Source organism: Solenopsis invicta, chromosome 9 (genome assembly GCF_016802725.1).
Source record: "Solenopsis invicta isolate M01_SB chromosome 9, UNIL_Sinv_3.0, whole genome shotgun sequence".
Lineage (NCBI taxonomy): Eukaryota > Metazoa > Arthropoda > Insecta > Hymenoptera > Formicidae > Solenopsis > Solenopsis invicta.
Window position 1 is genome coordinate 2,907,045 of NC_052672.1, and position 25,611 is coordinate 2,932,655.

A 25,611-nucleotide genomic window follows, 5' to 3' on the forward strand; every position below is an offset into this window, starting at 1 on the left:
CATAACTCGAAATGTATATAGCCAAATAAAAAATTAAATAAAAAAACACTTCAGCGTACATACATTCATGTGATAATGCGCTCAAATTTCAAAACAATAAAGAAGTATGTATAATTAAATGTAAATGTATCTGGAAAAAGTTCTAAAATACTAAAAATTAAAAATGTCCCATAACAATTGTAACTATTGTGTATTAGCATATTAGCGCTACATAATGATAGACGATGAACTACTAAACAAATGTTTTTATAAGAATTTATCACATAATAATAGAGATAATATGAATGTACATAATGCCACCTTCACCTCTAACATTGATATCTCTAAATGTTTTTGTTTAAAAGACATGTTTGAATTAAAATTAAAATTAATTAAAAATTTTTTTAAAATTATTATAAGATTCCATTATTATCGATTCATTATTATTAGTTAAATTTCTCTTTAAATTATAGTGTAATTTATTAATTAAAGCAAAAATATTTTTTTTACATAAAATTATATAAACTTATGTATTTTAGTGTTATAACTAGTCATTTCTATCGTTTTATCGCCAGTTTATTCCATTAAATAAAGTGCGGAACAGTAAAAACCAGAATTTTACCATAATTCTTTCCACCTACTAAACTTTACCAACCTTGTTCTAAACCTGGATTAAAGAGATACAAACAATGCAAGTCTGTTCGCAAAGACTCACCATAGGTTTGAAGACACTGTTTCTTTGAGACGCGGGCTGCCCGCCGGATCCTCCTCCTCCAGCAGGTGCCTGATGATTAGAAGGCGGTGTGGATACTTTGTGTGGTTGTCGAGGATCATCTCTGGGTGTCGGAGGTAATGGACGAGATGGTGGTTGCGGATCGGGCACCACTGTTTACATTTATTAATATTGTAGACATTTTCCAGTAAGCATAGTGTATAACACAATAAATCATTTTATCCTTGTTTGTCAATAATAAACAAAGATAAAATGGTTTACTGTGTTGCATTATATCCTTCCATGTCTCATGCTAGCAAACGCACAGTAGTGTGAAAACAATCGTAGAATATTTACTCAAATTTTAGAAAAATTACCTAAAAAATAATTCTCTAAGAATTTCTGAATTTTTCAAAAATTTTATTCAAAATTTCGGATAAAATTAGAGAATTTTTTAAGACTCCTAGCACCTTAGCCGACTCTGTTAAAAATTCCAGTAAGGATTCCAGTAAGAATCGTATCAGAGTTGAATGAAATCATATAAGAATACCAGATAAACCTGCATGACTATATAAGAATCTTATACAATTTGTACATAAATCTTACCAGCATATTAAGAGTCTAGCATGAATCGAATACAACGATTAATATCGCAATGAAAAAATCTTGTCTTAGCCTTGTAATAACTTATAAACCATGTATGATTACGGTGTGTTTCATCTAAGATCACATATAAGTCTTAAAAGACATAGTTATAAAATAATTTGTCTTGCAAAATAGTACAGGAATCTAGCATAAATCATATACGACGATTAATACCGCGAAGAAGAGATCAATCTTGTCACAATTAGCTTTGTAAAAAAAACTCCTAAGAAATAATAATTGTTTAAATTTACATCGCTTATATGATCAAGGTATTTGCAATCATATCCCAGTAAGCAAAATAGAATTATTAAATGAACATAAAAACGTGATTGGACATATAAAATCAAAAAGAATTAATTTTTAGCCAAAATAAATTTCTTTACGTCGTATTCAATTCCGTGTTTGTTCATTTAATTTCATTTCGTGAGATAAAATTTGTAAAATATGTATATTGTATGGCGCTCCAGAACTCATTTTTAACCGTAGGTTACGTAAACCTATACTCTATTTACTGAAAATCGGAACATATGTTTCTTTCTCCTTAAACGTAAATTGTAATTGGTTAGTTAAGATTTAAAAAAAAAAGCGTGTCGATAAAACTCACTCTATAAGCCGTAACATAAGGTCGATAAATATAGTTCTAATATATATGTAATTGTAAACAGGATTAGCAAAAACTGTTTTCTTTTTCATTTTAAGCAAAAACCATCGTTTTTATATTTAAAACAATTTATTTCTAGTTTATTTGTACTTTTTAAGTAACTAAAACAAAAAATATTAAAAAAAAACACGTTTCAAATAAGCGAAAACAATTTGGTACAGCAAAAACAATTAGGCATAGAAAACGCTTCAACATTGTAACAGTTTTGGAGGCACTTAACAAAAAAAGAGAAATTGATCTTTAACGTAAAACTGTATAATCTTATGTTTGAAAGTTTTGTTAAATAACAAAAAAAAGATACTATTCTTTATTAATAAAATTAATAGCTTTTTTATTTTAAGTTATTAAATTTGAAAGTAGATATTTAAAGAAAATACGCAATTACTACAATATAATGGCAATATGTTATTACTTATTTTTTTTTATAGCTTCATATTTTTAGTTAAAAGATTGACGCTATTTCACTCATTACGTGCAATTAATAATATCAGCAAAGTCTTCATCGTCTGATGATGATAATACGAGAGCGGCCTGATAAGTAACAGGATTTGAAATGGAAACGCAATATTTAGCGGAACCGGTTTTACCATCATATACTTCCATCTTTCTAACGCCTGTTAAAATTTCAGCCTATTCCGTCGATTAGTTTTATGTTGGCAGCCGATTAGAATCTTCGTCATTTTCGTAAATATGGAAAAAGAGCAATTTCTTCCCTGTGAGCCATTTTTTCATGTTGGAAAACATCGAAAAAGTCGCTGAGGGTCAAATTTGGAGAATACGGCAAATGGGGGAGCAGTTCGTACCCTAATTCGACCAAAAACTCCAGTTCGACTTGATTTTGTTTTTGGTCCATGGTGAACAACTGCGGCACCCAACAAACTTTCTCATGCCCAATAAATCATGTAAGATATATCCTGTGCGTTCTTTCAAGATATTTACCATGTCTGCTATCTCACGCACATTCACTCGATGGTCGGCCAATACAATATCGTGAACTTTTTCGACAAAGTCATCGGTAGTAACCTCTTTAGGTCGCCCGAGACGGCCATCATCAAAGACGGATATGCAACCACAACAAAACTCAGCATATCACCTATAAACGGTACTTTTCAAAGGAACAACATCCCCGTAAACGGCTTCCAATTTTTCTTGAACTTCTTCACACGTTTTCCCATCCAAATAAAGAAAACGAATAACCAAACAATATTGCTCTTTTCCCCTATTTATGAAAATGACGAGAACGGTCACTTTAATTGGCTGCCAACACAAAACAAATCGACGGAATAAGCTAAAATTTTAATTTAAGGCGTTGTTAGAAAGATGAAGGTATATGATGATGAAACCGGTTTCGCTAAATGTTGCGTTTTCATTTCAAGTCCTACTACTTATAAGGCCGCCTTCGTGCCTACATATGTGCATATATTGGATAAAAAATTTAAAATTTCAATAAATGAGAGTACTTTTAATTATATATACATATACAAGGTGTCAGGTAAATACCGCCCCTGGTTTTGTGGATTAATAAATCAAGTAAAACTGAACAGAAAAGTCCTCTACCATTTTTTAATACTCGCCATAGTTACCAAAATAAAAATTAATAAAGTCTGCGAATAAGCGCATATCACCGCGCGCAAAGACTGCCCGTCGATCGCCGAGACATAGACAGCCATGGTTGGCGGCGCGGCGCGGTAAGGAGAGAAAAGCAGCAGTAGCTACGGCCCGCAAGCGGCGCGGCAAGAAGGGAGAAGACTGCCCCGGCTGCCTACGTCTCGGCGACCGGTGGGCGGTTCTTGCGCGCGGTGATACGCGCTTATTCTCAAACTTTATTAATTCTTATCTCGTTAACTATGGCGAGTATTAAAAAATGGTAAAGGACTTTTCTGCTTAGTTTTACTTGATCTATCAATTCATAAAACCAGGGGCAGTATTTACCAGACACCCTGTACATACACACACACACACACGCACACGCGCACGCGCACGCGCACGCGCACACGCACACGCACACGCACGCGCGCGCGCACGCACGCACGCACGCACGCACGCACGCACGACACACACACACACACACACACACACACACACACACACACACACACACACACACACACACACACACACACATATGGTGTGCAAAAAGTGTGGAACCCCCTAAATATTTCCATTCCCTTGCATTTCACAAGAAAATGTTTGTAGTGTTTCAAAAAATCTATTTACTGATCTTATCAGTTTGACCTTAGATGACGTCGCCAAGGTCAGATCAAAATCACATTAACTTTTTTAAATAAAATACCCTATTTTTAATTCCAGAATTTAATAGCTGGTGTCAAGACCTTTCCAAAACACTACAAGAAAGTTGATTTTCGTTGAGTACTTTCCAAGTTGTGAGGCTTGAAAGCTATACTGTAACTTTCAAGCGTCACAACTCGGAAAGTATTTAACAAAAATAAACTTTCTTGTAGTGCTTTGGAAGTCTCGAAATAAACTACAAGAATATGCAATAAAAGATATAATATTAGAGTATCGATAGTTCCCTAATTAAAGAGTATTGGTAGTTCCCTAACATTGTATATTTCTTTATTGTATTTTCTTGTAGTCAATTTCAAGAAATTTCCAAAACACTATAAATAAGTTTATTTTCATTAAGAACTTTTCGAGTTATGACGCTTGAAAGTTGCAGTATATCGTAGCTTTCAAACCTCACAACTCGGCAAGTACTCAACAAAAATAAACTTTTTTGTAGTGTTTTGGAAAGATCTCAAAATAAGCTACAAGAATTTGTAATAAAAAGTGAACAGTCCCATTTAAAAAATTGAAGGATAGATCAACTGTAATATAAATTCTTTTACAAATACAATATTAAGGCTTCTGTCTACTCGCCGCGGCCATATTGAAGTTATAATGTCATAAGCATGAAATAACACGTAATTTTATCCGGCATGCCATTTGTAAATAAAGAGAATTTAAATAAAACAGACTAATGAAATGTCTTTAAAACAGTTGTAAAATTAGATAAAACAATAACAAAATCGCTTTAAAAACACTTGTAAAATTAGTGTTAACTATCCTTTTCTCCCCTAACAATCAGTAAACAGTCGTAAAATGCCCGTAAAATCAAGCCTATTCAGGCAAAAAAACAGTTAAGCAAAAGTTTCCAGTGTGCAATTTGTAAATAAATAAAATTTAGATAAAACAATAACAAAATCGCTTTAAAACACTTGGAAAATTGGGTGTCGACTATCCTTTTCTCCCCTAACAGTAAATAAATAGTCGTAGAAAGCACGTAAAGTGAAGCCTATTCAGACAGAAAAACATTAGGATTGCTACTAAAAAAAAGTGAAAAATGTGCTTTTATGTATAAAATTCAAAGAAACTTTACTTGCGGTCTATTCTTACAAATTCGGTAAATACGAAAAAAGTCACATTTTTTACAATAAAACACATAATAGCAAAATGACATGCACGACAACATTTCATCATCAATCTGTCAAGGTACACGCCTATTAGTCCTAATTTTGTCCGCAACGAAATGTCGCTACCGTCAATGCGGAGTTCTCAGCTAAGGCGCCAGAAGCCTTAAGGAAACAAAATGGGCAACAGAGAATCAACGCTATAATTAGTATTTAATTGTTTTACAATGGCCTGAAAATACGCTGAGAAAAGGATAAAGGAAAAGGATAAAGAACCTAATAAAACAAATATGGAAGGCAGGAACGATACCAAAAGATTGGAAGAAGAGCAGGCCAAAGGCGTGGTGCTTTTTGTACAAAAAAGAAGATAAGGAAAAAATAGGCAACTATAAAGAAATATCCTTACTGTGCACAGCATACAAAATATATGCAGAGGTAATTATAAGGTTGGAGATAGAGGTAGAAAAAAGAGGTATAGTGCCAACGAATCAAGCGGACTTCAGGAAAGAAAAATCAACAATGAATAATATATTCATGTTGAATCACGTGACACAAAGGGAAAGGAGAAAAGGAGAGAAAAGAAGGAAAAGTATATATGATATTCGCGGACTTGAAGGCGGCATTCGATAAAGTAGACAGAGAGACATTGTGGAGAATAATGAGAAAAAAAGGAATAAAAGAGCAGCTGGTGAAGAGAATAGCAAGAATATACCAGAAAACGGAAGTCATGGTGAGGACGGAGCAAAGATACACGGAAAGCTTTATCACAGAAAAAGGAGTAAGACAAGGCTGTGTGATAAGTCCACTTCTGTTCAATTTATGTTCAATATATAGCAAAATTGGGAGAAAGAATGGAAAATAGGAATATAGGCGGGATAGCAATAGGAAGGCTTAGGATATGGAACTCAGTGTATGCAAACGACATAGTTTTAATAGCGAATAATAGAGATGCGATGTTAGATATGATAGGTACGTTTAAACGTTTTCTGACAAAATTGGAGTTATGTCCAGAAAAAACGAAAATGCTAATAGTGAATAAAAAAAGAAAAGAAAACATCGAGAAATGGAAATGGGAAAATAAGATGATAGAAAAAGTAAAAAGTTTTAAATACTTAGGCTTTATGTTGAATGATAATAAAAATAGTAAGGAACATATTAAGGAATTATGCGGAAAAAAAATAGTTGCGAGAAAGGTATGGGGATTAGATAAGAGATACGTAGAAATTATTTTAAAAGGAGATGGATACTATTCAAGTATTTAGTACAAAGCGTAAAAGCATATGGAGTAGAATTATGAGAATGGGAAGAGACGAAAAATTTAGAAAAGGTAATGATGGACTATGTGAGATTTTTGGCTTGGATTTCTGCACACCAAGGTATATTATAAGAAGAGAATTAGTAATGGATAAGTTAAGAGTAGGATGGGGAATTAGAGCTAGAAGATACGAGAATAGGATCAAAGAAGGTAGGGCAGAGGATATAGTGAAAGAATGCTGATGGGAGAAAGAACAATACGGTTGGAAGGACAAATACGGCAAAGAAAAAAAGTTATAATAGAAATGGGTGGGGAATAAAAGCTAGGGACGTAAAAGAGATTAGAGAAAACGACTTAAAAGCAGGATTGATAAAAAGATAAAGAGAGGTGCAGAAACAATGGGAGGATGAAAAGATAGCTAAAGCAAGATATAATAAAAAGTACAGGAAAATAGACCTAAAGGGTAGAATGTCTAGGTATTTAGAAGTAAGGAATATCGCAAATACAAGTAGAGGTAACAAGGTAAGAGCGATGATAAAATTAAGGTGCGGAAACTTAGAGCAAGCAAACAAATATTAGATAGATAAGAGACAATGAACGTGTTTATTCTGTGATAAAAAAAGTAATGGCTTAGATCATTATGTGAAAGAATGCGAGGAAATTAGGGAATGGTTTGCAGACTTAGGAGGAGTTAGTGACAGAATTATAAAAGAAATATATAATGAAGATTTAGGTTGGTGTAAAGAAAAAATAATTCAGAAATTATGGAAAAAAAAGGGAAAACTAAAGAAAAAGAAAGAAGTAGAAGAGAGGGAGAGTAAAAAAGAGAGTAGGAATAAAGTGGATAAGAAATAGGAGATAGTAAATAAAGAGATAGGGAAGTAGATTGTAAGATAGTATCAGGTATTACAAGATAGCACGTAGGGTTATGTACTATAAAAACAAAGGTTGTGAATGGATGTGAATAGTGATATTATAGACAATAAGTAAGGAAATAAGATGTAAATGTAAAGGTAAAAAAAAATAAAAATGTAGGTGTGAGAAATAATAGAATGTTAAGGAGGAACATTAAATGATAGGAAACAAAAAGAAAATGTAAACGCATGATAGGGTACAGGTAAGGACAAGGGGAAGAGGCGGGGGAGGGCTGGTGTCCTTCTCCCCCGACCTTAGGCCGGCTTGGCCTCACGGCCCTGCCGGGGGACCCGCACCAGGGTGCCTCCCGGCGTGCTGAGTCGGCCTCGGCCGACCTGGTCCGGGGGGCTCCGGAAGCATGCTGTACGCGTTCCCGGAGTCCCCCCAGTCAAGGACCTGAGCTGAACACCCGGAGAGGTTTTAGTGGGTATGTCCTCGCCGACACGTTGTCGGCGGGGAAGAGCCCCACATAACCGCCAGGCCTCCCCCGGGGCCTGGGGTATGCGGTAACGCATTTCCTCTCCGTAAAAAAAAAAAAAAAAAAAAAAAAAAGGTACAGGTAAGGAGAGCGTAGAACAGAAGATCAATATAGGGTATGGATAAACTAGTTAAAGAATTATTGTAAATCAAGTCCCCTTCTCAGCAATGTAAGCTGAAAGAGAAATAAATCATATATATATATATATATATATATATATATATATATATATATATATATGATTATAGTACACACAGTTTTACCGTGGCCGTATTACAACATATACTACTTGTATTGAAATCTATATATTTCATGTTAAATATACTATAATTTTCAGTGCTGGCATATCAGAACATAGCTTATATGATTTTTTTTTACCACTTGAATTTTGAGTTTTAATTCTTATTTCTATTTGTGGATTTTGTTTTTAAATTTTTACTTTTTAATTTTTAAATCATTTTTATAGAGGAAAAAAAGGTATTAAACTATTATAAGCATTATAGCTATCTCTATTATCTCCGTTATTAAGTGACAAATTCTAACAATTGCTTATGGAATCATTTGTTTAGTAGCTTGCTGGCATTATTACGCCAATACACAATAACGGATAATTATTACAAGCATTTTTATTTTTGAGTATTTCAAAACTTTTTCAAGATACATTTTAATAATTTCCTCATTGTTTTTAAACTTGAGCGCATTATCACACGAATGTACATATGTACAGTCAGTAGCAAAAAGTTGCAACACTTTTTTTCAATAAGTTTCGGAATTTAACCTAGCTCATAGATCAGATAAATATAACTAATTAGATCTATAAGTAAAAAGCAATTGCTCGGTGATTAAACTGCATTCCAAAACTCATCAAAAAAGTGTTGCAATCTTTTTGTTGTTGACCGTACACTCGAGTGTTTTTGTTATTTAATTCTATTCGGCTATATAAATTTCGAGTTACGCAAAATTATTCAATAGCATAGCATTTTATTTACGTACCAAGATTTTCATATCAAAATATTTTTTCAATAGATTGATTGTCACTTTAAAGGACTGCGTTCAGAAACAATGAAGATATCATTTTGTCCTTGTTGTTTAACCTTTAAGGGTAGAGATATCATTTTGCCCTTGTTGTTTAACGCTAATACCACCTTTAAAATTTGACCAATTTTTTTTTGCTTAAATCATTAGTTTATACTTATAAAAATATAAGTAGTTTTAGAAGTACGTAAGTAGTTTTAGAACAAAATTCCAACTGTTTTATAGTGTTTGAGCTGATTAAATAAATCGTCTCTATGCGCCTACCGAGCAGCTGCAAGCGATTTGAAGCGGCCCCGTCTTCTCCATGCTTCGTAGTTATTTGGGCCTTATTTATGTACCGAAAATAGACTAACACAATATAGATGTTATTACTTATACTATATCAGTAAATAGTTTTGAAAGCGTCGGTTTCTGTGTTTATGCGACGCCATTAGTTTTTCTGTGTTTATGCAACAAACTTGGCTGTTTATTATTATAATGATGGCTATAATAGTCTAATGAAAATTTTGCAAGTCTAAAACCTCATGGTGGGCACTACTTGTCATTATTATTGCCAAAAATTGAATGCGCGGTGCGTCGTACTTGCCAAACGCAGTCTCACCCAAAAAGCAAAAGAGACCAGAATATTATTAGCAACAAGAAAGGAATACAATGAAGCTGTTGAACTTGCGGAAGAATCGCTTTATGGGGCAGGCATCGCAGATTTGAGATAAATTAAAAATTTTCAACTTTATACACAAAAAATCAGTTACCAAAACTTTAAACGCGTTTTTCTCAAAACACAGTTTTTCAAATTTGCGTGCAACATTACTCTTACAATTTTTATCCAATTGACTTAAAATTTTAACACAATCTTCTTGTAACTATTCCACAGGGAAGTACGTACGCTTTTTGTAAAATGTTGAAAACTCTTTTTGTAATCAGCATTTTTTAAACAATTTTTTGGATAAAAAATCCACTTTTTTCTATAAATAGCTGCCATTTTGATAAAAATTACTATTTTTAAAATCCCTATGTACTTCCTTAGTTTTGAATATGTAGATAATGAAGATTTTTTTGTGTGGTTCCAACATAAACCATGTCGCAGAAAACTTGCACGCAAAAATTCATCTTTAAGAAAAGACGATTTCATAAATGGGCCAGTACGCCGCCATTTTGTGCATAAAAAAAAATTAAAAAATATTTTTTTACTCGTCAAGATATGTACAATAAAGCCCTCTAAGCTTTTTTTATATAAAGTTATTCATTTGCCGACAAACTTGCGTAAATTCCCAAATTTAGGTATCATTTTAGGGTCTCAAAGGTAGTGTTACCCCTTAAACACATTAGTGAGACTGGGAAACCACTTATAAAATTTCGATCGCTTGCTGTGTTAAAACAGAATGAGATAAGCTTGGACCAGGGTGTAAAAAAAGTTTGAAATCTCCCCTTAATATAATGAATCAACTTTTTTGGTCAATTAGACTTCGAAGGCACGGCAGCAAAGTGTTAGGTCAATGAAACCTATAAAGTGTCCGAGTGTAACGTTTTTGTAAGTAATCTCATATAAAAAAAAACCCGGACGAAACACGTTCGAAAAGATCCGTTTGTGTATGTTACTCGCATACTCTGTTTAAAGTTAAAATACTATTATAGTACTGTAAAGAAGGGGGTTTTTGCGCGAGATCTAAAATATATTATAAAACACATCAATTTTTAATTTGACTCCTCAAGTTAACCAAAAATACCTCATATTTGCCTTATTATACAATTATAGATTTTAATAAAAATGACAATGACATAATTTTTTTCAAAACTTATTGACTCTTTAGCTTTAAAACGTCGTATTTAAAAGTCCTTAAAAGTTCTTTTGTTGCAGAGATATAATTTCTTAAAGAAAAAGTAGACTTTTGATCAATTTTTCATTTTCGCTTAGTGGTTTTTCTTTTATAACTTCACAAATCATAAACTTCATAAATCATTTTTGGCAATACCGATTATACATTCACATCTCTGAGATTCTAAATTTTCATTTAAAAAAAAATTGTTGAAAAATATTAATTAGAACCGAAGTTATAGCTTCTCAAAGTGAAGTAGAGTCAACCAGGCGAGAAATGTGTTAACGTAATTCTCCGGATCAAATATGTTTAAGAGTTAATATTAAACAAGAATAAAATTCAAACAAAGATCTTTAATGATATCTCTACGATTCTGAAAGCAGGAAAATTCTAAATGAGGAAAATTATAAATGATGGAAAATTAAAAATATATATTTTCGTAAACAAAATACTGTGTTTTTCAAACAAAATCAATTTTTTAAATTTATTTTAAGATAGCAATATTACCACCTATTTTTCTCGTTGACTCATTAAGCAATGTCAATTTTTATAAATTACATCCTAAATAATATTTCATAACTTTAAGTGTAAAATTTGTTAAACAACATTTTGACGTATATAATTGTTCGCGTTTCAATATAAAATAGTAATTATTGACAAAATTATTCAATAAAATAAGCACTATATTATCATTTTTTTCCTCTATTCTTGTTTTTATTTTTGTTTCCTATTTTTTTTAATACTTTAATGATTTTTATTTTTTTAACTTTATCTTTGAAAAATATATAATCCTTTGTCACGTAATAATAATAAAAAAATTATTGAATTATTTTATATTAAAGAATTACATTCCTCATAAAATGGTAGACTAATTAAAGCACTGAAACCTAGTTGCCTTCTTAGTTTCCTTAATTTTTGAGTTTTTGTTAAATCCATATTAGTATCTTTTACTATTAGTATCTTTTACAAATCATTAAAAATACCGATGAGTCTGTGTGGTATAGCAGGTCTCGCAGGTGGTCCAGGTTCTGGCACCTCTCTCTGAGATCTGCTTCCCGGTTTTTCTTTAGCGGCGGGCGCTTGCGGGGGTACGTCCTGCATCAAAGTTCTGCCTTCTTGAATCTGTTGGAAATTACGACGCAATGTGTCACCTCCAGGTGCTTGAACTATAGACGATGGTTCGCCTGCTAATGCCGGTTCATCTTCTTCGTTCTCACTCCCGCTGTATCGATAATCATCTCTTTCTGTAATAAACATGTGCAGATAATAATATAACAAACGTAAAATAAGTTTCTAATAACTTTTGTCATTATCTTTGTACCTTTTTCCTGTTTGCGCTTTTTACAACGATCAATGTGATCCTTAAGTTGTATTCTGACTTGTCTCTCCGTAGGTTGGTCCCGTATAAACGGATGTTTAAGAAGCTGTTCCGTATAAGGTCTTTGATGATAATCCTTCACCAACACCGTTTCAATAAATCCGTGAAACTTTTTGGCCCACTTTTTAGACTTGAGCCGTGGCGGTGGATTACGCGGAATTAAAAACAAAGCCTGTTTGAACAAATAAAACAATATAAAAGAATTTCCTACAAAAATAAAACTTCCAAAAAATTAAATTTTCAGGAAACAAAAAGAACTTATTTTAAAATCGTCTCATAAATAAACATGACTATTTTTTTCGGACAATATTCTTCTGTTCAAAAAGTATCCGAAAGGCAATATTAACATTTTCTTTAATTGATAATATCACGGTGTATTCAAAATTCCTTGTGTATTCAAAATTCCTTCACAGCAGTCAATAAAAAATACTATTTAATTATGAGGCATTTGCATGAGGCAATCCACAAAAAAGCAGGTAAATTTATGGACAGATAATTCATTGATTTTGCACTACGGTACTATCTCACACATTGATATTGGTACGCAACAAAAAAACTCAACAAATATAATATTTCTTTTTACATTTAAAACAATTTAATTAAAGTAAATAAGGCCAATAAAAACGAGCAATGATTTGGATGTTAATATAAATAATATCACTTTAATTTAGAATTAAACACGCATAATTCAATTAATAAACACAAACTCGACTCTACGGAGTCTTATTCAATATGCGCATTATTATATTTACAGAGGGCTAAACACAACACAATATTCATTTTTTTATATAATACAATTTTAAAACGCAATAGAAGTCAACATTATAAAACAAGTGAATTTAAGTCATTAATCTAAAAATTTCTTGATTAATCCTTACATTTAATAATTCTTGTTACATAAATATGGTAATTTTTTTCCCGTATATAATAGGTATAAGAACAAAATTTTAAATTATGATTATTTTTTTTTTAAATCCACTTAAATAAAAAAACCCTCTAGATTTGATTCTTTCAGAAATATATTGAAAAAGTGTAAAAGTTCGTGTCCGATTTATTATTAAAACTTAAATAATAATTTGGTACAAAAATAAACGGGAGTCGTAAGACTATAATATAATATCTCTATTCTAAGAGCAACCATTAAAATTACATAGTTACAATTTAAACATTATAAAATGATTATGGGTCATTAGCGTTTATTGCGTTTTTATAAAAGCTAAACTTCCGTTTTGCAGGTAGCAGAGATTTTTATCGATGTATACTTTCTGTGTAATTTTAATAAGTATGTTAGATATTAATTTTTTAACTTTAGCTTGAAGGTCTTGAACTTTCAAATAATGTAATTGAATTTAATGTGCCGTAATGTGTGTATAAATTCGACATGTAAAAGTTACATCATGTAATAAACGGAATCGTAAAATAGAATTGAGCCATTTGCATTACGAGGATAAGATCGCTCTTGCAACTTTACAACCTTGTTGCATAATGCTTACTAGCTGTAAAAATATTTCAAAAAGTTATTTTTTAAAATAAAGAAATTATTTTAAAAAATTATTTCTTTTCCAATAAAAGATATTATATTTTATAAAATAGTCATAAAATCTTGTTTTGTGGCAAAAATTAGCAAGATCTATAAAGGATCATTAATTTGTAATTTTTTATAAAAGTGCCTTTTACATTAGTTGTTAGTTCGGACTTGGTTAAATGGCGCAATGGTGTATGGATGTGGATGGAGATAGAGTGAGGCTGAGTATAAGTGTTTGTAGTATATTAAGAAGTATTGGAAAGTAAAGAGGTACGAACTAGAGAAGTAAGAAGGTAGAAAAGACAGATAATTGAAGGCGAATGTAAGGGGAAAAGAATTGAGGAGATATTGTAAGACATAGGTGGAAGGAACAAGAATAAATTCGGGTGGACAATGAGGCGGGAAAATCCGGGAGGACCAGTAAGGTAGGAATTAAACATGGAAGGTAAGAAAAACAAAAAGGGCAAAGAAGAAGAGTGTTAGGAGAATAGGTTACAGGAATAAAATGGTAGAAATAAAGGCAGAAACAGCTATAGGAAAGAAAAGGCGAATAGGTAATACAAGAAATCAGGCAGAATGGTTTATGGAGAATGAGTGACATATTGTAAATGAGAGAAGGAATAAATGAAAGGAAAGGAGATTGGAAAGAATGTATAGAAGTACGGAGAAGGTGAGAAGAGTGATAGTATAAGAAAGAAAATTAGAAAGTAAGGTAGAAAATAAGACCAGGTATAGACATAAGTATAGATATAAATATTGTAAAAGTAAACGTAAAGAAAATAGAAATGTAAAGATATAGTTGAATGTGTAAGTGATTGATTAATTAAGAAACCTGGGTGGCTTAGTAAGGAAGAAGACCGAGGGAACTTAGTTCACCGGCCGTTGGAGATTGAGGTTATAAAGCATAAAGGATGGAGAAAGAGGTATAGGAGATTGAAGTTATGAAGCATAAAGAATGGAGGAAGAGGTACAAAAAAAAAAAAGAGAAATAGTATAAATGTACAGGACAAGGAGGCAACAGAAGTGTAAGCAGAAAAAAAAGAAGAACCGGAAGTAAGGTCTTACCTTTAGTAAGAATTGGAAGAAAAGGAGGCTGTTGCATTGCTAAAGAAAAAACAGAGCTAGGTCTTTTGCCTTTGGAGATTGTACTTACAGAGGTTGAAGAAAGATTGTATGAAACAAGAGGTGGATGCAAAAAGAACGGAAGTGCGCCATGGATTTCCTTTGCAGCAACAAGTTCACATTGTGGGTAATTCTTGTCACATTGTATTGGAACAATTCCATAAGATGCGTAATTTTTGCATTTCTGCGTGAGGATACTAAGTAATCTCTGGAAGGCTGGGTAAAAAGAAAGCTATAAGGGTTATTAAAGATAGTTGGAATAAGAAACAGAAAAGAAAAGAGAAAAAAGAAAAAAAAGATAAAAGAAAAATCGAGAAGGAAGAAAAGAACCTAGAAATAAAGGCACAAAGAAAGAAAGAAGAATGTGAAGATACGTGAAAAAAGAATGTAAATTAGGAGTTAAGCTGAAAAGAGAATTAGACATAGGCATAGGTATAGATATAGGCATGGATGTGATGTGGTACAGGGGTTTGTTCAGGTAGACAGACTTGCTGTATATGGTACAGTGTTTGTTTGACTGGGCGGACTGTTGCGCTATGCTGTACCAAGAATAAGTAAAAAAATAAGTGTAGGGAGATATAGTTAGCACCACAAGTGCGAGGAAAAAAGAGAGAAATGCGTATAAAGAGTAGGAACAGAGACAGGCTAATATGGAATAGAACAAGGTATGAATAGATGCGTGAGTTAAGGATAAAGTTTGTAAACCAAATCCCTTCATGGCTTCTTGTAAGCTGAAGTAAATAAATATCTATCTATCATTAGTTGTTAGTTCCTCTTTGTTATCTCACAAACACACTCTCTTTGCCCTCTTCAATCTTCTTTCTTCTTCAGTTAATTCTAAATTACGATCGTTCTATACCATATTCAGTAAGAGAAAACTCCACACGTCGGACAAAAACTCGTCTATTTCGCGCAAGCTCCACCCACAAAACGTTTGGGAAACCCTTTTCTCCATTGCTCATTCAGACCCGCATAGACTCGAAGTTATTAGCGAGTTCAAGTGGATCGCATCAAAACATTTCGTTATAATTATTGTTTCACTAAATAATACCATCAAATGATTTGGTTCAATATGATTAAAGAAAAAATGTAATTTAAATACATTACGATTTCGTTTTAATATCACATTGAAATGTAGAGATTATTTTATCTATTCAATTTTCTAACCTAGACCCAATCGTATTTACATATACGCTACGCGCTACACTCTCCTTACTATGCTAACCACAATCATGGAATTTTCTCGCAGTGAATAAGGTATATATACTCGATGAATCTATAAGATGATTGATAGAACTCTATTGCTAACAAATTGGTATTGATAAAAACTATATCGCGTTAATATTTTCAAAATTATTAAAAAAAAAAACAAATATCACACTCTTCTTTCCTCTGTGTAAAATTTTTTTAATAATCAATGATGTAACCGCCGTTTCCTACTATCTTTTCCTAACGTTCTGATAGCATAGTAATTTCAATCATAAAACGACCTCGGTTTGGCGTTGAAGAACAAAGAAACATGGTTTTTGATGGCTTCCAGAAATGCGAATTTTTTCCCATTTGAATCGTTTTACATTGATCAAAACAAACAATAATAATACGATATTTATATAATACGATGACATAATATCTCATTTAGGTTAGGTTAGGTTAGGTTAGGTTTCTTCAGTTTGCGCAAAATCTGTTTTGTAGTGTGTAGTTGTTATGGTAAAAAACTATTTCTTCTGATTGGTCAGAATTGGTCAGATACTTTTCATGGATCTTCCGCTATCTTTAAATTGTCTAATTATTGACAGTATTTATCAAAATTAATCGTTTAACCACTGTGCGCAACTAAAAATAAATTATTTCTTTGCAATCTTCCCAAACAAAAAATATTTCCTTTTCAGAATGTAAATTGGCTTTTGCCATGAATTCTACATACTCATTTATTAGTTTTTATGTGCTTATAAACATTATTGTAAAAGGCATTTCTTATTGCCAGTGACAAGTCGATCCAAAAACAACTCTTTATTTAGTTGACTAAGCAAAGAAATAGCTGCAAGAACTTGATTCAATTTGTTCACTTCTGTTAGCAAATACAGCACCCATATATAAAGCTTGAAAGTATTTAGTATATCTATCTTCTTTAAGTGCCGAAATGCGGTCGATCTGACAATGTTCAGTCCCAATAATTTTTTTCTGTTAAAGTTCGTGAACTATTTTACACTAAATTACGCACAATGTCAATCATCTATACCAGAAGAACAAAAAAACGCGTCTAGTCGTCAAAGTAAAACTTACAACATCTAAATGTTGTAAACTATTTCTTAACAGTTTAAATTACTGGTGTACAATCCTAATAAACGTCTTAAATAATTTTCAGCATTAAACAATCTATTAGCAATTTTCAACTGTTACACGTTTTCGAAACTCATAAAATCATAAATGCAACTTTATTCGCTCATTTTCAAAATTTATTCTCACAATATAAATTCAACCAAAACACATAAATCTTTCGCACAAATAAGAAAAAATTAAATATAACTTTTTTTATAGATGTGTAATAGATACACATAATAATCAATGGCGCTACCATACAACTCTCCTAATGACATCAATTGAAATTAAGCACAAATTTTTGCATTAATAATCTAATATATTTACTATTTATATTATAATACATTAGGTATACAAATAAATTCAACTTTTTTATTAACTTCAAGATTTATTTAAAAAATAAAATAAAATAATTTTAATCAAATTTGCCGTTACTTTTTATTACTTTAAGTCATCTTTCGAGCAGCTTATGGATTCCATATAAATTTTCATAAAAAATGCAATTATCTTTGAACGCAATAAAGTCGTCAAGCCTTTTTCGCATCTGTTGGATTGAAAATGCGCATTGGAAAATATTGCATTGACCAAAAAAAGTGATGTCCGGTAAATACGCCAGATGCTATAAGACGTTCCAGCCAAGATTCATCATGATATCTTTTACGTTAGTAACAACGTATGGTCTAGCATTATCATGCAGCAATTTCACAGAACGTTTTCCTTTACCAATAACTGGCATTTTCTAATTTCTGACAAGCAGATAGTTTAACTGATGTTAATATAAGTTCACAGTGTTTCATTCGCTTCTAACAGTTCATAATAAATAACGTTCTTGATATCCTACTAAATTCAGAACAGAACCTTCTTCCTAAAACGAGCAATGTTAATGATTCACCGAAATTTATTTATGACTTCTTACGTTTTGTTTGTCATAAGTATCCATTTTTTATCGCCCATAAGAATTTTGCGCAAAAAACATTTTTTACGTTGTTTATTGAGAAGAAAAAGACACGCAATCACGGCCAATTTTTGTTAGCATCAAAAATTTATGTCCCTGAATACATTTCCCTTCTTTTTTTAATTTTCCCAATTTCATGTATACATTTAGAAATAATTTGCGTTACCCTTAACTGCTTTACAAGCTCGTTTGTGCTGGCGAGCTGTTTAAATTATCATTGTCATATTTCTGTAAATCTTCAGGGCGTTGTTTGTCGTCCAAAAATTACCGCTTTTAAACTGCTTAAATAAAACGCGTACACATCGTACGATACAACAGCCAAGAAAAGAACAAATCAATCCGTACTTTTGCAGCATTTTTTCTTTGTTAGAATTCAAAGAAAATACCTACAGTATCAAATGTGTATCCTTACCTGTTGTCATTTTTACCGCTACTAAATTGATTACTTTTTAAGATTATGTTGAGCTTCTTGCCAAACTAAGTATCATTTTTAATAACTATATCAAGTATATGTACGCAATTACAACTGCAAAAAAGAGCAAAAATTAATTTTAAACTAATCTTTTAACTGGTTAAAAAATTTGGATTATTTATTTATACACCTAATGATTATATTTCCTATTTTCTATTTGATTCTTGCTGAAACAAAATTGTTCACAATGTAACGCTACTAATAAAAAATAATTCAATGCTATAACTAAGATTTTAAAAAAAGATGGACTTGTGTAGTTTTCATAGGAAACCGTTCAATTGTATAATAATATACAAGAACAAGAATATCACGTGTCATAAAAAGTACATATTAATCATCAAAATTATTGAAGAAGACTCACTCTCATGGGATGTAGATCACAGAGCGGTGGTTGTGATTCAGCCATTTCTAGAGCAGTAATTCCAAGCGACCAAAGATCGCTCCTATTGTCATAAGTAGCGTCGGGATTCTCGTCGCATGCAATAACTTCTGGTGCCATCCAGTAAGGTGTGCCGATAAAAGTGTTTCTTCTACCTATCGTCCTGTCTAGTTGTGCGCTAACACCGAAATCAACTGGGAATATCAACAAAATAATTAATACATAACAATTAATGCACAAAAATATATTGAAATAATAATGTATATTGTATAACTTGATGCAAAAATTAAAGCTCCAAATAAAGCTCCAAAATAAATCTATCAATTTCTATACAAAAAAAATAAGCAAATGATAAAATATTTATAAATATTGATGAATTATTTCAGAATAATATTATTTCAGAACTGTATAACATTTTGACAAATATATAACTATCGTTTTGTATTAAAGTAACAATATTTAAATTGACCTTACCAAGTTTGACTTCCGCGTTATCAGTCAATAAAACATTTTGTCCCTTGATATCCCTGTGGATAACTTTATTGCTATGAAGATAACTAAGTCCCCTCAGAATTTCTCGCGATATATAAGCTATCCACTCCTCTTTCAAGCTCTGGCCCTTGGTCGATTTGACAAGATCCGTGACGGAGCCAGCTCCGCAATATTCCATAACCAACCATAATTGATCGTCCTTGCCAGGTGATGACTTCTTTACGAAGGCACCGTAATACGTAGCTATATTCCTATGATTCGAGTACTAAAAGGCAAAAAAACAAATTGATTGCACACTGTTAATAGCCCAGCACTTTAAAATATTTATTCAATGTAAGAAAGTAACTCTAATCGCCACTGCTATTTTTAGTTGCCCTGCCACACCAGAGTGGAACACTTTTGTTATCTATATCTTTGAACACAATTTACCTACAATACATGTATAATACATGGAAAGTATATTTTTTAGCTCAAAATATGTGAAATCAAATAAGATATAAACAAAACCCAAATTTAAAAAAATATTATTTTCAAGTAATTACAATTGTTTGAAAAAATTATATTGTAAAAATTTGCTAAAATACTTTAAATAAAAAAATCTTAAATTTTTAAATTTAAACTTGAAGTAAAAAACAATGAGATTTCTCAGTTGTCCCTTTGGACTAATAAAAAAAATAATAGCGATATAAATTAAAAAGTTTATTTAAAGTATCGAAAATAGACATTTTTGAAAAAGCAACAAATCATAATTTTACTTCTAATAAGCAAAATTTTGTTATTTAAACAATCTAAAATGATAAATAAAAGTATAGTTAAAAAAAAACCGTTTGTTTTTTTCAAATTATTCGAAAAAAACAGAAAAATTCCATTTTTTTCTGAAAAATTACTTTTTTATGAAAAATTGCTGCTTTTACTATGTAATATGACAAGTTACCTAATTTTAAAGTATTATTAAAGTAAGGCACCTTGTATAAACGCAGGAATTAATATTGAGCTAATTTTTTTTTTCATATTTGGAATATTACATCACTTGAGGTTTAATAATTATTAATTATTAAACAAACTATTGTAAGAACAAATGTAATTAGAACAACTAGTTTAAAGACTAATTATAATTATTATTTATGTTAATTATTTTGTATTTTAAATACTATTAATTATCAAGAGGCATACGTTTATTTAATTTAAAAAATACATTAATTCTGTTTTTATTTATTTCTGTGGTTTGCTTCTTATTTCCCTCGTACTTACATTATCATAAATTAAAAGAAAAAACTTGACAAATAAAAACTTAAAGACAGGAGCTCACATTAATATAACTTTATACGAATCATTTTCTAGTTATTTCTCAATACAGATTTTTAACTCTAGTTCGCCATACCCTTCGGTGAACTCCTGAAGTGTAATCTCATTTTATAGTTTACTTTTTTCTGTATATTGTTATAAATTTAATTATTTCAAATCATTCTCTCGACCTACTATTATCTAATAAGCATGTTATTTAGACTATATATTTTTAATTTTTACAAGCTTTAAAATATTAATTAAAATGAAAGTGACAAGACAAAAAAATCAAGCTGTTTTACAAGTCAAAGTATGGCAAACTACGGACTTGAAAATGAGTGGCGAGCTAGTTGAAAAATCATATCGTAAAACAGGTAACTTTGATATTGAGGAGGTACCACCATAGTACAACACTTTTTAAACCTTTCCAATGAATTTTATTATCCCTTAGCAAAAAAAAAATCAAAAAAATCCGCAGAAAATTAAAAAAAAAACAATTTTTTCCCGAGCCTTTAAAACTATAGATACAGGTTCGTAATATATAAATATTATTATTGTTGTTGTTGTTATTATTTTATACATATATATATATATATATATATATATATATATATATATATATATATATATATAAATATAAGGCATTCTACGTCCACCTAAAAATAAACTGTTTTAAATTTTAAATTTTTAAAATGATAATAAAAACATGTTAGTGGATGTATTGTATAAGGTTAATGATAAAAAAAAAGTAAGCATATGCCTTGCATCAAAAATATTAAAGGTTATCGTTTAAATTTAAAAAAAAATTTTTTCTTTTTTTGCTAAAATTAAAAAATTTTTAAAGACATGATTTTTTTAGGATTTTTTCTCGGATTTTTCCCGTACTTTCAGATAAAAATATTAATTTTAGTGACAAACATTTAATAGTATTAAAAAAAATAATTTTTTAATTTTAAATTTAAAAAATGAACAATTTTATCCATTTTTAAAAACCTGAAAAAATTCTCAAAAATACTTCAATACATGTAAAATATCGCACTATAAAGCAAATTTTGAGATCGCAATGGGATCCTCTCAAAAACAAATATTTTTTCTAATACAAAATTATAATTTCAGCCAAAAGCTAAATAATATCAATTTTTATTGGCCAATTATTTAGTACTACGTAAATAAAATATTTCTAACATATAAATATAAAATAAAAAATAGTTGTGACGTCTACATTATATATTATTTAGACGTATTTATTTTTTTCTTTATTTTTTTGGAAAAATCTCGTTGCTCATCAAAACTGAATTTTTTTTTAATTAAGACTCCTGAGTACTCACCGCGGCCATATTGAAGTCGTAACGTCAAAAGCGAAAAATTGCGTGAAATGACACGTAATTTTATCAAACATGCCATTTGTAAATAAAACCAATTTCGATAAAACAGACTACTATAAGCGGATGACTTTAAAATACTTCTAAATATCGGTCACGACTGCACTTTTTCCGCCTAACAGTCAGTAAATAGTCGTAAAAAGCATGTAAAGTGAAGCTATTGAAATAGGAAAACACACGGTCACATAATTTTGTTAAATTCAAAGAAACTTTACTCGTGGTCCATTTTTACGAATTTGATGAATACGAGACAAGTCATATTTTCACAATGAAACACATAATAACAAAATGATATGCACGACAACATCTCATTCTCAATCTGTCACGTTTCACGTGTATTAGTTCTAATTTTGTCCGCAACGGAATGTCGCTACCGTCAACGCGGAGTTCTCGAATAAAGAGTCAGGAGCCTTAATTGATCTTCTCTCGCAGGAATAATCGCATGATATTTTAATGTACCCGGAATCGTTTTCGCTAATGCAAATCTTGGTTCCAAAAACTTACTTAATTTGTCGTGATTTGTCTTCGAACTAAATATAATTATTGTCTCTTTCATATCAGTCTTAGCCAACGTGTACAATACCTCAACCTAAGAATTACACTTCCTTGCAAAGTAGCTTTCTTTCTAATCTTTTAAAATTTCTATCAATACCATAACAGAGAAGTTTCACAGTCCTTATGCACATTAGTATGCAAAAGGCAAAAGAATATTACAATGCACACACTAAAACATTTTTTTTAATTCTACAATTTAATGCACTTACTACTTATTACACTACCTGTAAACGTATTTAATAAAAAATAAAAGGGTATTCAGAACGTCAAAAACTTACTTTTGCAAACTAAAATGCCCCTGCAGGCTTATCGTATCTATAGATTACTCAAATATTTTGAACCATTATACAAATCTTGAAATTATATTATAAAAAAATTACTAAAAAACCGCATACAGTACGTCGTAGTGTACCCTGGTGTAGCAAACTAAGGGTTAAATAATAAACATGGCATAAAGAGTTGCGTATCTATTTTCTGTGGAAAAAATTTAGAATTTAAATCCTAAAACATTAGATTTTTAAAATTAATATAACAACCTCTCAAAAAAAGGCAATGGCGAACCGAAAATACCTTTGTCAAGATCACTTTACATATACACTACTTAACAAAAAATAGGGAACACTTTTTAAATGCTCAAAATTATACAATATTTAAGTCACTGTAACTCTATGAAAAATTATCGTAAAAAGAAAATTAAAACAGCATTTAAAACTTAAAAATTGTATGTGCTTGAGGCCGTTTTTAAAAATCTTTTCTCGTAGTTCTCTCTATATTAACAAAAAATTAAGTTATTTTGTTCCGTAAAAATTTGCACATTCAAGCTTCAAAATGCTTTTCTAGTTTTCTTTCTACGATAATTTTTCACAGAATTACAGCGGTCTTAATATTGTGTAATTTTTAACGTTTTAAAAGTGTTCCCTATTTTTTATTAAATAGTATATTTTTTGAAGGCTACATCAAAAAAACCTGGGACTATATCAAATTCAAGGAATTAAGATTATATTAAAATCTTAGAAGTTAATGCTATATAAGCTTGAAAATCAAGGATTATGTCGAGCCTAAAAGAATCCAAGGGCTGTGTTAAAGCCCGAACACAGACTCCTGAACATAATAGCGCATAAAAGAATCAATCAATCAGAATCTTCTATTTCTCTCCTCAGGATAGAAATAAAGAACACTGATTAATTAATTCTCTTATGTGTTATACATTATGTTCAGACCTTTAAGCTTAGAAACCAGAAAAAAAAGAGGTCTTAGCGGAAATCACAGAACTCTTTAGAAATCTAGGCGATTTAAAAATTAATACAGTCCCATCCGCTTCCATTATTACTACTATACTACTAAAAAAATAAATAAATCACTCACCCGCTTGAGTACATTTATTTCCAATTTGATTTCTTCCTCTTCATCCTGCAATAAGACAAACAGTTTATTAAAAAATATAATTTATCAAATGCTTAACAAATAAATAAATGTAGGTCAATAAAATAAAAAAATTCTACATATCAAATGTTTCTTTTAATTTCTTGTACTTATTTTCAATAAGTCCAGAAGTAACTAGATAAGCATTATTTATATAAAAATAAATAAAACTAAAGATAGAAATCTCAAAATCTATAGAAGAAAATCAATACTGGCATAGGCCTAAAGCGGTATCCCCTTATTTCTAGGATACCAGATATTAGACTGTATTAATACCGTAAATATACTCGCACGCACACACACACACACACACACACACACACACACACACACACACACACACACACACACACACACACACACACACACACACACACACACACACACACACACACACACACACACACACACACACACACACACACACACACACACACACACACACACACACACACACACACACACACACACACACACACACACACACACACACACACACACACACGCACACACACGCACACACAGACACACACGCACACACGCACACACGCACACACGCACACACAGACACAGACACAGACACAGACACAGACACACACACACACACACACACACACACACACACACACACACACACACACACACACACACACACACACACACAGATAGCTAATATATGTTAATTTAGTATACCAATTTATAAATATATATAAATTTGTATACCAATGGCACCATGTTAAAGAAAAGGTGAAAAGTTATCATGTATGCTCATTAACTGTATTAATAGAAAAAGAAAAAGTACAGAGAAAAACTAAAATTATTTCTAGTAATTTGATAATTTAATTGTTTTTTAATTTGTTTATAGTAATTTATGTTATTAAAAATTCCTATGTTTAATTTGTGCTGAATACCGATATACACTAGCAGTACTAAAAATCTATAATTTACGTTACCCATATTATAGATTTTCAGTACTGGTAATAAATTTCGGGACACAACCTTGAAATAAAAATTTTGTGGTAAGGAATAATAGGACATCACCAATCCATTTAATATTTATATATCTGTGCTCCAACATGCATGCAGTTAATGCACATGCACAATAACTTTTCATCTAGGAATACTAGCTATCTATGATTAATAAGATCACCAGCTTCCTAGATATCTAATTAATATTGATAAAAATATGATTTGCTTAGATATCAAAGAAATAAAAACTCATATATTCGTTCATGACTTTTTTCTATACAAAATCAAAAACAAATTTTTTAAAAACGATAATAAAAGCAAAATAAAAATGATTTTCTTTTAAAAATTACATTTAAACAATAGTTGAGTATATCATTGACAATATCAAATCATTTTACATGTTTGTAGTTTCTTAAAACTGTTCCGTTTAAATTTTCTTTTATATTTTTC

At 30.9% G+C, this 25,611-nt stretch overlaps 1 protein-coding gene across 15 annotated transcripts in view; it reads right to left on the bottom strand.

Annotated features, from left to right (window-relative positions):
- The window catches only part of LOC105202593 (serine/threonine-protein kinase mig-15), a 172,735-nt gene that overhangs the window by 82,177 nt on the left and 64,947 nt on the right, over positions 1-25,611 (bottom strand). For all 15 annotated transcript variants that reach the window (XM_039453405.1, XM_039453404.1, XM_039453399.1 and 12 more), the window contains exons 4-9: positions 24,136-24,180; positions 19,532-19,814; positions 19,040-19,251; positions 12,229-12,457; positions 11,891-12,151; positions 695-864 (exon numbers count right to left, since the gene is read on the bottom strand). In XM_039453405.1, the coding sequence (XP_039309339.1) occupies positions 695-864; positions 11,891-12,151; positions 12,229-12,457; positions 19,040-19,251; positions 19,532-19,814; positions 24,136-24,180 (1,200 nt within the window). The remainder of the gene's footprint in view (positions 1-694; positions 865-11,890; positions 12,152-12,228; positions 12,458-19,039; positions 19,252-19,531; positions 19,815-24,135; positions 24,181-25,611) is intronic.